At 41.9% G+C, this 16,177-nt stretch overlaps 1 protein-coding gene across 5 annotated transcripts in view; it reads left to right on the plus strand.

Annotated features, from left to right (window-relative positions):
• The window catches only part of SMOC1 (SPARC related modular calcium binding 1), a 134,245-nt gene that overhangs the window by 28,919 nt on the left and 89,149 nt on the right, over positions 1 to 16,177 (plus strand). For all 5 annotated transcript variants that reach the window (XM_063333244.1, XM_063333245.1, XM_063333247.1 and 2 more), the window contains exon 2: positions 15,312 to 15,483. In XM_063333244.1, coding sequence (XP_063189314.1) covers positions 15,312 to 15,483 — 172 coding nt within the window. The remainder of the gene's footprint in view (positions 1 to 15,311; positions 15,484 to 16,177) is intronic.

Genomic DNA, 16,177 nt, shown 5'->3' on the forward strand with positions numbered 1-16,177 from the left:
AGGTTTCAGTATTTTCCAAGTACGTACTGGAAGAGAGCTGATTAAATGTGTAGGATCTCTCTGAATCTTAAAAGGATTGGAATTAAATAGGAGCAAAGACAAAGAGTGAGCAAGTAAGAGTGAGAAACTGGATGTCTGCTTACGAGGAGACTTGACTGAAGAAATGTGTGGAGCAGACAGTCATGGCAAAATCAGGACTGATAAGGATAAGCAAGCTGACTCAGACAGAATTAGGCTGGAATTTTTACTGGTGGCCATATCTTTAATTTTCAAAGGTCTGTGAAATCTTACAACTAGGGCAGGTACACAGCCATTTGTCACGCACCTACAAAACCAATTTTAATGTGACTGTCAGCCCAATTTCTTAAATCAAAACAGATATTTCCTCTTGAGTTACAGCTGACCTAAACTGACTTAGCATCTGCCTGGAGTCCAATCAAACAACATAAAATCATTTTTGTCTAACTCTTCCCTTCCTATTTGTAAGGCTGAATTTCCCTATATTTCTTAAACTTGATTCCCCCTTGAACTACCGCTTGCCTCCTGGTATGGACCAAAAAGCTTGTAAGAAGCGTGATGATACATGATTCAGCATGACAAAAACTTTTTTTTTTTTTTAGATGAAACTAAGACTTCTCAATGTTTGCTAAGACAGCTAGTGCCTGGGATAACTTTTCAGCTTGAAGAGGTTGCTGAGCTCAGGGGAGGGGAGAGGAGAGGAGAAGGGTCTTTTGCTCCAGAGCAGGCTCCTCCTCAACCTGAAGCCCACTGAGAGCTGGTTGCCCTGGATGCTGTCACCACTTGTCTTGCTAACATTTAGATAGCACTGAGCTGCTTTTTTGGGGGTGGATGCCAACCACCACAGTCTAGGCTTTCATTGTTGCTATCTATCTACCTATTTCTTACATTTGAGCAGGGTGAGGGAGTGCAATTTGCTAGTGTCTTGTTCGATGAGAAGAAATGCATGCTGCAATTCCTACATGGGTGGCTGCAGGTGGATGGGGAGCAGTGATTACTGATAGTTCATCTCCCTTGTTCCCTGCCAATGCATTAGCTTGCCTGCTATCCCCTCAAGCAATATAGTGTCAGATGAGCAGTAAGCAGCCTACCCTTCAGTTGCCCTATTCGATGATAAAGCAAGTCCTGTTTCTTTCTGATATGTTCTACTGGTGCCACTTTTTCCTGGGCTCATCTTCTTACAGGCCATAGTCCAGGCTGCTGGGAAGGTGAGCAATATCCTCCAATGAAAAGAGGAACCTCGATCACTGGGGTCAGAAAAGCAAATTCCTTCAGATGAGATCAGGCCCAGTAGACTCTTACGCTATAGGAGGTATGAAGAAAGAAAACTGCTTAACCCTGTGCAGAAGCTTGCTGTGTTCTTCCAAATGTGGTGGTGATGGTACGAGTACTACTTACTCTTCATAGTCTGAAGCAGTCACAAAAAAACGGTATGTAGAAGCTGGTATCACAGCCTGCTTTAAGTCTGTCAACTAAAAATGTCAGTTTGGTCTTTGTCCACTGTGAGAAGTCTGACCAGTGAGCCTGAGTATGTGTTTGTACTGAGGCCAGGTCTTAGACCAGACGGAAAGAGATCCAGAAAATCTGAGGAATCCAGATAAAGCCACAGCTGTTTTGCCACAGCTTTCTCAATAACATGCCCTGAAAAGGAAGATGAGAGACTGCAGTAATCTTGCCAATTATCTGTGTCAAAGATTTATTGTGCAAAGGTCTCATATTTGCTTATATTAAGACTGATACCCTGTTCCCTTCAGGGAGGTAGACAGCAAAAATAGAGCAATATGTATGTTAGATTTTTTTTTTTTAGCTTCCACTAGAGAGACACATACAAATTGAGCACAAAGTTAGCTGAGCACTTCCAGAATCCCAGTGATTGCAATTGGAGGAAAGGTAACCTGGGGAGTGCTGTGTGAATTTGGGCTAGAGGTGGCTATTTGTGCGGAAAGCTGTCAGTCCCGGACTGAATGGCTCATGTACAAAGATATCCCACTGGCTTGGATGGCTTTTAACTGCAAGGGTCTTGGTGACAATGAACTTAGCATGTTTAAGGTGAAATACTGTAGAACTAGAAAGGCTCTAAAACTTAATTCCACAGAAAATAGGGAAAGCATGTTCTGCCTCTAGCAACAAGGAATCAGCATGAGTATTCTGCAGGTCCTAACCGAAAATGTGAAAAATAATTCAGCGTAGCTGGAAATCACCCTTACTGCAAGTTGAAAGGGCACAGTAAAATAAACAGTTCTATAGCACAAAATGTTGTGAAAAAGCTGTCAACCTGAGAGAGTGAACAGCCTGTATGAAGATCAGTCACTAACATTTTTCTGCTTGGATGTGGGGATTAAGTCTATGTATAACATGGTGGGAGGAAGGGAGGTGCTTTGATATGAAAGAAATTTTATATCTTGCTGCAGAAACTCATACCAACAATCTGGGGCAGCATCAAGATTACTTGTAAATGTTTCTTCTTTCGAAGTTACCCCTGTCCATGATTCCCCTTTTACATATTAAAAAGTGCAGACCCCATAGCAGCAACCCTGACAGCTTAGTCATATTCCCCCTCACTACAGGAAAGACATTGAGGTGCCGAAGGATGTCCGAGGAGCAATGAAGCTGGTGAAGGGTCTGGAGAACAAGTCTTATGAGGAGCAGCAGCTGAAGGAACTGGGGTTGTTTAGCCTGGAGAAAAGGAAGCTCAGGGGAGACCTTGTCACTTTCTGCAACTACCTGAAGGGAGGTTGTAATGAGGTGGGGGTCGGTCTCTTTTCCCAAGTACCAAGTGATAGGACAAGAGGAAACGGCCTTAAGTTGCACCAGGGGAGGTTTAGATTGGATATTAGGAAAAGTTTCTTCACTGAAAGGGTTGTCAAGCATTGGAACAGGCTGTCCAGGGAACTGGTTGAGTTGCCATCCCTGGAGGTATTTAAAAAATGTGGAGACGTGGCCCTTAGGGACATGGTTTAGTGGTAGACTTGGTAGTGCTAGTTTAATGGTTGGACTTGATCTTAAGAGTCTTTTCCAAACGAAATGATTCTATGATTCCTCTTAGATCTCAGCAGGAGGGCTTCTGCTGGGAACACCATACGACCATGGCTGTCACTTCACTATGGAAAATACTCCTGACCCGTGTAAACAGATTTTCGTGCTAAAACAGATTTTACTGCTAGTGTAATAGTAATATTGCTGGGTAGTTCAGCAGTAGTGATAAAATGCAACATCTTGCTCCCAAGCTATTGGAAGGCATGTGAACTCTACTTGAATAAGCTAGAAAACCTTGCACACAAACAACTTCCTAGGTTGAAGTGGTGTTGCTTAGTTTGATTCTGCACTAAATGGCAGTGCTGTAGTGATGCTTGACCTGTTTGTTTTTTTTTTTTTTTTTTTTTTTCTTTGAAGTTCAGTAATCAGCAGCTAGGTTACTGCTGCAACTTTGAAGAAAGACAAGAGTAAATACTATAGTATTCTGCAGACAGGATACTATAAAGGAATCCTGTCTGCAGAAATTAGAAAATGTGTTTACTCTTCAGTGTATACAGTAACACTTTTCTGAATGTTGTCTGTTGCTGACAGTAGTTGATGGCACTGAAGCTAACCATGGTGCAGCTAACAAGGATCTTTCATTCTTGCTTAGCAGGAGCATTTTATCTTGGAAAAGCTACAGAGAGATAGTTCCAACTGCTGAATGGTTTGGATTGGAAGGGTCATCTAGTCTAGAGGTCATCTAGTGACCCCCTCCTGAAATGACCAGGGACATGTTCAACCAGATCAGGTCGCTCAGAGCCCTGTCCAACCTGACCTTGAATGTTTCCAGGGATGAGACACTTACCACCTCTTTGGGCAACCTGTTCCAGTGTTTCACCACCCTCATTGTAAAAAATTTCATCCTTATATCTAGTCTAAATCTTCACTCTTTTAGTTTAAAGCCATTACCCCTTCTCCTATTGCAACAGATGTTGCTAGAAAGTGTCGCCATCTTTCCTGTAGGCCCCCTTTAAGTACTGAAAGGCTGCAATAAGGTCTTCCCAGAGCCATTTCTTCAGACTGAACCACCTCAGCTCTCTCAGCCTGTCCTCATGTATCTTGTCTGTTTTGGAAAGCTTTTTATTGTATGTTTAGATAGTCATATTAAGTGACTTTTTGAGGTGGAAGCAGGGAGTCAAGAGTTAGTTTCATACCAGCAGAACTGAAGGTCGTATCCTGAGCCTTCTGTGCACAGCAGGTTCTTCCATTTGTGATCCAGAAAGACTTTAGCAGTGTGAAAAGCTTCTCTGCTACTGCCTGTGCTGTCCCAGAAAGCTCTAACTGCCTGACAGTCCGAGAAAGCATTGTCCAACACTTAATTCATACAAAGGGCTAAACCCTGTGGGTGGTTACCCCTACTAAAATGAGGGAAGCATTTGGTTTAAATGTAAGTAGAAAGATAAGAATTATTGTAAACACCATCAAATACAATGCAAACAGAACTGCAGAACAAAGCAATGAAACAATAACTCTTTCCCTTAGGGAGTTAGGGGGAAAAGTTTATTTTTTCTGACTTTTGACAGGAGTTTCAGTTCTGTTTTGTACATCCTTTCCTGATTCTTTCCCTTTTGCTCTAAATTCCTGTCTGGCATATTTCTTTTCTTGGTTAGAAGGACTACTTTTTTGTTTGTTTGTTCTGAATTGAAGCCTTGCCTTAGACTTAATGTGTCTGTCTGGGTCACTGCAGAATCCACCAAGGTGGGTTTGGCACTTGAAGCAGTGCGTGTTAAGAAGGCAAGCCTGGGATCCTTATGATGACGAAAGCGCCCTACTGAAGGGCTCTTTTGAAGAGTCTCTGCTGGCCTCCTAAAGCAAGAATTAAGATTTCTAAATGATGTCTTTAAATGTTATCGTTGGACTTGTATAAAGTTGAGTCTCTGAAACTACCTGTCTGCAGATCAGACATATGCAATCTTAATGAGAAGTACCTGCCTGTATTGGTAGGTGGACATCACTACTGCAGTGTTTTATAGGGGGAACAAAGAGTACCTCATAGCTATTAACTGAACAGGTAATACTTTTGCTAATGAGAATGTCTTTATTTTTTTCTTTTCATCCAAAGGTTAAAAGTCCAGGGATAACACAACCTCTATAGTGTTAGGAAAAACCCCCTTTCTTTTAAGAGCACTGGAATAATATTAACCATACATGTGAGAAAGCTGCTGCATTCACAATATTGGCAACATAAGCTACTCTGTATTTAATATGAGAACATGATATTATCTATGAACAAGGTGAAATTCCTGTCTTTTTTTTCTTCAGTTTCACTGTCTTTGACACTTTAGAGGAGTAATAGAGCAACCTCCTTTATTACTCTGTGGCCAGGACCCAAATCTGAACATCTCCCTGGAGATGGCAAGGTAGGCCTCTAGAAGGAGACATGTCAAGATAGTTATGTCCCCAGACAGAAGTAGTAATAGTGCTTCAGAAGCTTTGACACTGAAGTGTTGATGATAGTACGTGTAAAGTCAAATGAACTAGGGAGAAGCCCCTGATGCAGCCATTTTCCCCTGAGAGTTATCTTTGGTTAATCATTGTCTTTGGATAATGTAGGAATAAGAATATAGTTAAGAAAAGTGAACCTTTTAATGTTCACAGTACCTCCTTTTTTAATATCCCTCCTGTGCAATGGAATTTCAGTTTGGCATTCAGTTAGTATACCTCTACTGATGGGCAGCCAGCCCTTGCTGGGTTTTGAACTAATGAGCTCAGTTATTTCTAATATCTACTTCTTGGTTCTGCTGTTGGCAGTAGTAACAGCAACCATAATGAAGGCTGGATGCCAGCTTCACTTTGAATGCCTCTTTCAGCATTTTAGAAGAATTGATTTAAGAAGGACTGAAACTTGTAGAGTTATGGAGTTTTAATGGGTGGCATTTTCCATCCTGGAAGATCTACAAGAACAAAACATTTGTGGTCTAATGGTGCCTTTGTATAGTTGTATTTCCATTGGAGCTCAAATCTGAAGATATGGCTGCCAAACTTTGTTTGCAAACTATGTTTAATCATCATGTCCCCTCATGTAATGATCTCCTAGCAGAGTACAGCGGTTCCAGAGATGGTAGTCCTCTTCATACGCCTGCCTTGTTTACAATAATAGTGTCTAATACATATGGCTGTGACTGAAGTAAGACACTAGTGTAGACTAGACAGTGGGGAAAGAGTATCTGACTTGCTGTAAGCTCAGTTTTACTTTCTGTGCTTAAGTAATGTGCCTTGTGTGCATACTAAAAGGAATTGATTGCACTCATGCAGGACACAGTGTTCAGAGGGTTTCAAAGCCATCTTTGGTAAGACTTGATATCCACTTTTTGAAGTGGGTGGTCTCTGGCACGTACAGAAGGTTTTGTCTTATTGGGGAGAATGAGTGATGGGAGGAGAAAATGTGTTTATTTTCTTGCTAGTTTGGGATGTTTAGAAAGCTTCTCAAATGACCTGGAGATTCCACTTAAAGTAGGTGCCCTGCTCTCACTGTGGAAGGAAAGGGTGAAGTACTTTGAGTTCTTAAGAGAAAGACAGCATGAGAAGGTACTTAAGAGAAGGGGTCTGGATAATTTGATTTCAGGTGGTGAAGCCAAATTTTAAGGGCTTTGGATTTAAAGGGAAGCCCTTTATAGCTATCAGGCTACTGGTAGAAACTCAACAGAGAATTTGTACTTCATCAAATAGATTATTCATTTAAGAATGCTTCAGAAAAACTTGGTTGTAATCAGACATGCTTGCAGTTAATGTGTAGCCCCATATTGTATAGCAAAGACTCATGTGAGAAGCTTATTTGATATCAAGACTCTTCTGCCCTTTGAAACAGGGAAGAAGTTTTATGCTCTTCATTACAGCATAGTGAAAGGCATTACTGTAATGTTGGCAAACTGGCATTATTAAAAATTTTGAGACAAATTCAAGAGAAGGGTCTTGCACTGTTGTTTTTGAGCAGTGATAGGCCCCAGAAAGGTTCTAGTGGAATTACTAGGAAGGAACTAAATATAGGTGGAGGGGAAGATTACTGTGGGTTACACAGCGGGATCTAATTAGGTAAACTTCCATCTTCTCACTCTTCAAGAGCTCAGAACTGATGGCCCCACAGCTTGCCCATTCTGTCTGCAGTACTCCAAACTCTTGTAAATGGGAAGAAGCTTTCCTAGGCTTACTGCGTAGCCAGTCCTCCTAGAGGTAGTATAAAGGGGAAAACAGGCTCAAGAAAGTATTCTTTCACAGACACTTTCTGCATGTGGCTAAACTACCAAAGTGACTGCACAGAACTCTACAAATCCTGGAACTGACTTTTAGTGGTTTATACAGTGGAGGGGAAGAAAGCATACACTCCAGTCTCCTCCATGATTCAAGAGAATCAGGGCAATGGTGTAAAGCAAACAAGATGGCGTTTGTGTAAGGATAGGGATCACTCTTCCCAGAAATTTCACTTGAGATGCTGTCCTTTGTTAAAGTATATACCTGACATTGCTTCAACCCTTTTGCTTTCCTGAGAGCTTCTTTTGAGGAAAACATACCCCATTACAATGGAATAGCTAACTTCTCATCTTCTAGTGACAGCACAAAGTTTTAATCCTGCTATATTTGCTAGGGGAGAAAAACAGCCTCAACTATCGTTATGACAAACTAAAGTGGGGGATATTGTTACTCAAAGGAGACTAACTTGGCCTAAGTTATACAGAAGGATGTTTTGAGTTTGTTTTTGAGTTATGCTGAATAAGCAGAGGACTACCTAAACCAGAAAGACTGGATCAGGTTATTAAACAATACAATTTACTAAAGACAAGATTCCACCTTTTATGTCAATGGAAGTTTTGCTGTCGTTTTCTTTTGGACAAGAAGTTCATTGCCTGACTTTGCGAACATCTGGATTTTCTATGTGGTTCAACATGTATAGTAGCAAAGCTAAAGAGAAGAAGAAACAGTCCAAGTTAAACATGCCTTGTCTTGTCAATGTGTTTGACAAATTAAATTTAATCTCAAGTTTGTTCTAGGCTTGCATGTCATCTTGGCTGCAAGAATAATCTGAGTAGGAGAGCGAGCTTTGACAGAAGCTGAAGTAATGTTTTTTCAAAGGAATTAAATCAGTCTCTACCTTAATATTGCCAAAATTACTAGAAGGTTTAGAAGTGGTGTGTTAGAAACGTGAGACTTGAGCTGAAATTTCTATTTTGTGTTTTAGAGTTTTGGTTTCCTCCTCTGTTCAGTTGATTGGTATACTGGTCTGTGGTACAACTTACGAGATGCTTAAACTTCATGTTTATAAAATCAAAGTCACTTTTTAGAATGGTGATACAGGCAAGTGGATAAACATTCTGTGGAAGGGATTATTTTAAAATCTGAAATGAACAACTTGTCCTTGATGTCTCTGGCATTTTCCCCCCCACAACTCAACTGTTTTTAAGCACTTGCATGAACTTACACTCAAAAGCATAAAAGATACAATTTTAAAAGTTCAATCTCTGACTGCAGTGGCTTTTTCCTTTTCTGTTAAAAATACAACAACAAAATACCACAGCAGAGCTTCTCTGGGATGAAGTTAGATTCTAAGAGTTTCTCCTGAACCATTTGTCATAGGTGGGCTCTTCAAATATGCTGTTAGGCAACTTCTTTGGATCTAGTACCTTATCTTTGAAAAGCAGAGCACAGCTGCTGCATCGTGTTTGGGGATCAGCTTGTGAAGAAAAGCAAACTATTATTTCTTAGCTAGAAATCATCTAGGAGATGAAGCACAATACTTAAGCACTCCCCTTACACAAAGCAATGATTGAGGGGGGATGGTGGGGGGAAGGGAGAATCACCGTAGAAAAATGAGGTTTCTATCCTGTAAGGGCAGAAAACTGTCTTGAATTCAACTCATACAAATACATCTCGAGTTTGCCTGCTTTGTGGTGTGATCCCATATGTTTGTCCTGCCTTCATCATCCTTGAGAACAGGCCGTGTGCTTTGAACCCATTCTTGTTTGCACAGCTGGGGGCCTGGGGTTGAAACATAAGTGGTGCTTTAATTTAGGCTAGACTCTTCACTTTGCAGGTGGGATGACTCAAGGAATAAAAGTATTACAGTATCCTTCTCATAAGTCCCTCCTGTCTGGGGAAATTGTTTCCCAACAAATTTCCCCCCAAAATTTATTGGGAAAGCCTTAAGTCTCAGTATAAAACTGTAGGATGCTAGAAAACACCCACACAGGGACTGGAACGTGTTAAGATCCAGGACTTGGAGAAACTTTAATTTAAAAACATGTTCTTAAACCAAAGTTGTCCAGGTGCAAGTGAAATACAAACTTGTGAGCACTTCCAAAAAGGGAATACTACAATTAATCAGTTTCTCCCTCCCCTTGCCCCAAAACACACAACAGACTTCCCAGGAAGCTTGCTTCGAAAGCCTTTTTTCACTAGGTAGGTTCTGAGGCTGCACAGGTACTTTCACGAGGGAGGCTGGACACCCTGGTCAGCTGTTGGGAGTTGTGGTGGTTCTGACTGGTTGATATCTTTCTGCACATGGAAGACTGCAAGCCCTGACAGTACCACCTCTGCCAGAGTTTCTAAGTCTTTCAGATTTTTTCTTTGTATTTCTAGAAGCCAAGCGTTTTAGGTCTCTGGCTTAGAGCAGGACTTTTGACACCTTTGAGGCCTGCTAGGTTTCTGGTTCCATGGCAGGAAACTTGGCTGAAGTCCCAAACCCATGGTTGAAGTTGAAGTCCTTGTACCCTGTAGGCAACTTGCCATGGAGCTGAAAGTCTAGTCGTGATTAAAACTGGGACTTGGCTCAAGCCCTGCTTCCAGTATGGCTGGTTGCACCAGTTTGGAGCGTGAAACCAAAGCATAAATCTGTGAGGTCAAAACTAGGAAATGTGAAATGATGCTTTCCAACAGCAACAAAAATGTCCAGAAGTTTATAGTCTCCCCTAATGTATAAATGGTATGGTTTTCCTGGGGAATTCTCCCTGTGAAGGACTCACTCATTTGTACCCAAGACAGGCCAGTCTGAGTGCTTAGAAAAATGAGTGAGTGATCTGTGCCATATGAACATACCTAGATTTATCACTCTTTCCAAACATGTATTTTAAAGGTCTTCAAACATGAAGTCTGCCAAAACAGGAGTGCACATGCTGTTTTCTTGCCTCTCTACTCCTCAGTTTTGTAAGGCAGCAGCCTGCGGGACTAATCGGAAGCGAAGCTGCTAAACAGCAGAGGCACCTCTGTTTTGATCCGTAGTGGACTCTTGTCTTGTAGATTTGTTTCTTAGCAGACTTCCACTTTCTCACGTTTATGTCACTTGTGGCCCTTGCTCCCTCTTTCCCCTGAAGCCTTGCTAAAGCACATTACTCTGGTACTGCAATGCCTTGGCCTTTTCTTGTTACCCCCATCACAGAGGACTGTGCTGTTCTGTTTGTGCTTATAATGTACCCAGATGGTGAATAGAATGAGTGACCACCAAGCTCATTTTCACTTGTGGGGTCAGACCTTTCTCTGCTAAATAACACAAGTGTTCCCAGCTGCTGTGCAGCTGCAGGGAGTCTGCTTTCCTTCACAGGCATTAAAAAGCCTTTAATCAGTGTTTGTTGTTTGTCAGCAGTGGTGTTGAGGTGTGGAGAAAAAGAACAGATATGCTTTGTTGGCAAAGTTAACTTCGTTCTGACCTCTTATCTTTCCTCTTTCTTTTCAAGTCTGAAGAAGCAGAAAGTAGTTTGGGAAGTGGTTTCTGCAAGCACCTGTGTAAATGTATTTGCTAAAGGAGGGGGTTTATGTCCTTATACAGATACAGCATTTGACATAAAAAGATGCTCTGAGAGCTGCATTGAACTGGAAGCTCTTTAGGGCAGCGATTCAAACTGACTGGTGTAGGAGCTGTGCAGGCTCCCTTAATGTAAGCAAATGCTATGAAAAGGCAAATATTGTTGTCTAATACTAGTGTTACTTACGCTTATTTTAGTATTGAGTCTGCATTTAAGGAATACCATTTGCAATCTGGTCAATTTTAACATTTCTCTGGAAAATAGATTATTCTTGCTAGTTTTTGTGTGATTTTTGTCGGGTTTTGTATTTGGTGTGTTTGGTTTTTTTAAGTTCTATTTTTAATAGTTCTTCTCTCATGGAGGAAAAGGGAGGAGAGTAAAGGACTGATAAGCCAGTGACACCATCCCCAGTCCCATTTGTTTTGGATGCTGAAGCAAATAGGAACACATGTATCAAAAAGAAGCTTTGAGAAATCTCAGTGCTAAGATAATTGTTTCCCCCTTCTTTCTAGATGAAGCTTGAAAACCTGCTGGTGCTGCACGTGTTTTTGTAGGTTTACTTTTTTACTGAGTCCAGATCTGTTCACGTTGTGTGTCTGTATGTACAGCACCAAGCATGGCTGTGAGTGTTGATTCTGTTGTTTGCAAAGCCTGTTTGTGCAGGCATCCTGAGGCTGTGAGGATCACAAGCTTTGATTTAAACTTCAAGGGTTATGATGGGACATTTGGTGTTAAAGGTGGAATACTTTATCTTGCTATGCTTCCCCTGGTTTGAAGGGACCAGAGAATCATGTTACTGCCTTGGCTGTATGTGGGGAGGGTCGGTAGCACCGGGCCACCCTGTGCACATTGTTCCAGCCCTCTGCCTATGTCAGCAGTATCTCCTGCAGTGACCAAGGTGCTCTTTTGGAGCAGAGCTGTGCTCCTTGGAAAAGCAGTGCCTGCTTGCTCAAAGTGGGAATAAAGAATGGGGAACGAGTAACTTACAAATTGTAGTCCTAGCTGTTAAAATGATAAATTCATGTGTGCTCCCCACGAGCAGACATGTATTTTAGTGTTCATCCAGTGTTTTTCTTCTTCGAGTGGCCGAGGCTGCTTACAAAGGAGGGCTCTTGGACTGTCAAAATACTAAAAAGAAAACTCTGTGCTGGGCAGGCGGGGATGGACACTCAAAACGGCTACTGCGTTAAACGTCTCTGAGTGGTCTGTGTTGATGATCACTTCTGTACCATGAATGATTACCAGCTAGAAGAGGGACAAAGAACCACCATTTTACTATCTGAAAGCTGTCAGGGCTGCGGAGCAAAGACAAGGCTTCTGAGCTACAGTGGAGCAAGTGTCCTGCTGTAGGGGGGAGTTTTTGAAGCCCTTCAGTAACATCTCCAGGAGATTCAGCCTTTCTGGCAGTGTTGTCTGATCACATGAGAAGAACTCTGATCAGACAGGCATGATCCTGGATCCTTCTGGAAATTAATGCAGACTTTTACAATTATAATCTAGCTGAATAAAACAAGCACCATCTTGTGCAACTACATAAACCATAAACTTTTTTGGCAAGGCAGGTGTGGCATCTTCAGTGTCTGGAAAGCACCTAACATGCTGTGTGGGCTCTGTGCTGTAATCCAAATTACAAATGCTAAAAAGGCTTTGATATTTTTTTTTTTTATAACATGGTTCTTGGCTTAATTTGGGTAGGCAAGAACTTCATAGACTGCATTGGGATGCTCTGCATGTTTCCTCAGGCCCTCATAATTAATCAATGCTGAGCTGTTCCTCCCTATCCCTCTGTGAGGAGGCACCAGAGGAAAGCTGTTCCATTGCCTTAGGTTTAGCTCATTTGTGTCGGCCCTGAGAAGGACTTTTTATTCTTCAGAGGTGCCCTTTCCGGGAGGACGGGCGTTCCTGGCCTGCGAGGCCCCTCTATACTAAGTATTTTGGTACAGGCTGCAGAAGGCTTAGGGGAGTTCTCATGATACAAGCTGAGCTTTCAATAAGTTTGTAATATGGTTTGATGCTGGGAACCAATATTGTAGCTTTTTTTGGTGCCCCCTTTGGATAACTCTGATCTGTGGAACTTGGCTTCTGACACAAGGAATTTGCAAAAAGTTTCATGCCAGTAGCTCAAGCCCTCAAAGTTGTGATAAATGGCAGATGCGTGCGTTCCTCCTAAACCAGAATGGCTTCTGTGTTTAACTGAATATTTAATCGCTGCATGCGCTGCATGCACAGCACCATACTGTGCTATCAGGCAGCTCTGCTTTTAAAGTCTGTTTATAGAGACAGCTGAAAAGCCTTGCGAGTTTTCAGGGTCCCTGACATCCCATGCTGGGAGGAAGCTTCAGCATCTTCAGTCTGCTGCTTTTTGCTGTAGGTTTACAGTCACTGGTGATCTTTGCACCTCGGGGGCTGCAGAAAGACATTACTGTAGCCAGAGCAATTCCAAGCTAAATTGTGATAGTCTAACCTCTGACAAGAACTGGGCAAAAATGTGGTCCAGCTTTACAGTGTTTTTATAGTCTAGTCCAGATCTCTATAAACCATTTAAAATTGCCTTCAGGTTTAAATTTTCCAATTTCCCATTTGGAACAGGTGTTGCCAGGTTATAGAAAGTGTTGCAGAAAAGGAACAAAAACATTTTAAAAACTCTGTGCTGTTACAAATTTTGGCAAGTCTCTGACATGAGATTTTTTTTAAAAAAGTTTGCCCCACCCAAATTAAAACAAGTGCAGACCTTGCTTACTTTTCCCAGCTGTCATGTTTAAATAGGGTTTTTAGTAATGCATGAGTCTTCAAAAGATCCAGCAGTACAGAGCTAATATGTTTTTATATGAAAATATGCAACTTCTCAATTGTTTTTCATCTCATTTAATTGGGAAGAGAAAGAGGGTGAAGAATTATTTTTTTAAATGTCAAAAAAACAAATTTCAGAGATGCATGTTCTTGGAGTGGTTAAAAACCAACCCAAACTAGGCTTCAGGCAATGTTTTTTCAACAGCTTTAACCTCAAAGCACAGAGCAGACAGCTTTGTAGGCAACTGTAACACCAAGGTGATTATGGCAATGACTCACACTTCCCTGTAAGGCATCCAGCTATCAACACACTTGGAGAGCCGTGGCTTTGTGCATGCAGGCAGGGTGTCAGTCAGTGCCCACTTGCCAGCCCACTGCTGAGCTCATGACTGGTTTGCCAGCAAGTTGGGATATTGGTGTATTAGAGAGCAACCCTGGGTCCCCCCAGGCTTGCGAGAGGCTTAAGAGATGGGAGCTTGGGAAGGGGAAGTCCAAGGCAGGTTTAACTTTCCTTTTCTTTGCTCAGTCCTCAATGAAGTTGTTTCAAGAGTCACCTGAAATCTTCCTGTGAGCAGGTGGTTGGGTTTGGGTAATAGTTAAAGGTCTGACTGACTAACCACTAAATGGGTCAGTGAAAAGGGCTGCTACGATCATGTCCAGGTGAAACTCTTCCAATGGTTATGGAAAGAGGGTGGCAGTCGGGGTTCTCAGGAAGGCAGTATGAACTTGGGAAAGAGACCTGGGTACCCTTATAGGCAGCTCAGAGTACAGCTGAGGGTAAAACAGTACACTACTGCTAGATGTTGGGATTTGCAGGGAACCGAACAGACAGAAAATGGAGACTCATTCATGTGCATTGTGCGTTTCCCCTTCTCCAAAAGATAAGGCAGAAACCAAGCTGCCTTCAGAGAAGGGAAATGGCAATGATTGTGGTATGGAGGAATTCTTCTGGGCAAGGAATTGGGAGACTGGGGTTGTTCGCATTGAGAGACTGAGAAGAGAGAAGTGCCAGTTTTATACAAAACAGGTGGCATCCAAACTGAATGCTTGGGAAGAAGTATTCAGAAAGATGACAAATTCAAAATTCTGAAAGGAAATAGCTTTTCACATAGTGTGCAATTAGATTGTGGGATGCATGGAATGCAATTGCCAGCTGGGCAGGATGTCATCAGGAAGGAACAAAATGTGGCTTTGGGAGCGTGCAGGTCTGCTGTTGCAGGTGGTATCCACAGATGACATAAGTAATGCTTTAAAAAACAAATAACTGGTAATATAAAGCTGGCCACATCCATGGTTCAACTACCAAGGCCAATCTTGATAGGTTATTTGGATTCCTCCATCCTCGTTGATAAGTTTCTTGCACCTCTGACTAAAATTGTCTAGTACCAGATACTTTTTGTGGCAGGGTGCTGGGCAAGCTGGGCTGTTGTGACTCAGTATTGCCCTTCCCGTGTGGGTTGTGTTTGGCTTTGCACATCTTATGTTTTCAGAGGTGAGGCAGAGTGAGTAATGTTTCCGTTCTATTAAATAAAATGGAATGGCAAAGACCCTTAATTTATTTTTTTTTTAAAGATGTACGTGTTTCATTTTAAGTTCCCTTCAGGCAAAGTCAGCTTTGGTAGGCAGCTTAAACTGCATCATAGAACATATTGCTATTGTCATAAAAACAAAATACTCCATGCTGTGTTTTGGGAAACCAAACAAAACCTTTTTTTTTTTTTTTCCTCCCTCCCTACTTTTTTCCACTTCCTTCAGTTTTTAATTAGTGACCGTGACAGAGACCCTCAGTGTAACCTGCATTGCTCCAGGTCCCAGTCGAAACCCCTCTGTGCCTCTGATGGCAGAACATACGAGTCAATGTGTGACTACCAGCGAGCCAAATGCCGGGAGTCAAGTCTGAGCGTGACACATCGTGGCCGGTGCAAAGGTAGGTGGATTTCAAGTGCCTTTGAGGGGAGGAATGGGAGTCTTACCTTATTAAAAAAACTGGAATCTTAGACCCTTGAGTTTAGTAACGTGCTCTGTGAGTAATCTGATTGAAATTGTGCATTCATGTGAGCATGGGTTTAGGTGGCAGGAGTAAGAACTGACCGAATTATCAATGAAAGAAGGCAAAGGAGCCTGAGCCATCACTGAAAAAGGGACGAAATACGTGTCTGCAGAGCAGATGGAGCTGGTCTTCTGGAAATGCAAAATCAAATCCTAAAAGAAGAGATCTTCCTTGCTACTTGTGCCAGTGAGGAACTGAGATACCTTTGAGTGATAGGAATGTGAAGTGGGGAAGAATGTGCGGTGCACGTTAGATGTCTAGTCCCTTTTCAGACATACACAGCCTTTCTGTGCTGAGCTAATTAAGAAGGCAGAATACAGGCAAGGCTTTACATGGCCTCTTTTTTGCCTGTTTGCTGTTACACATCTACTCAAAAGTGAGAATATTATTTCTCTCTCAATTCATCTCTTCAGCATAGTATAAAGATGAAGTTGCAACTTTTTAAAGGAATATTGGTGTCTTGTCACGCAAATGATTTGCTTCTGCAGTGAAGTGAAAAATCAAGTTGAGTGCATTTTCTGAGAGCACAATTGACTCAGAGGGCAGATGGCACAGATGTTTTTAGCAATTG

This window comes from Chroicocephalus ridibundus, chromosome 4 (genome assembly GCF_963924245.1).
Source record: "Chroicocephalus ridibundus chromosome 4, bChrRid1.1, whole genome shotgun sequence".
Taxonomy (NCBI): Eukaryota; Metazoa; Chordata; class Aves; order Charadriiformes; family Laridae; genus Chroicocephalus; species Chroicocephalus ridibundus.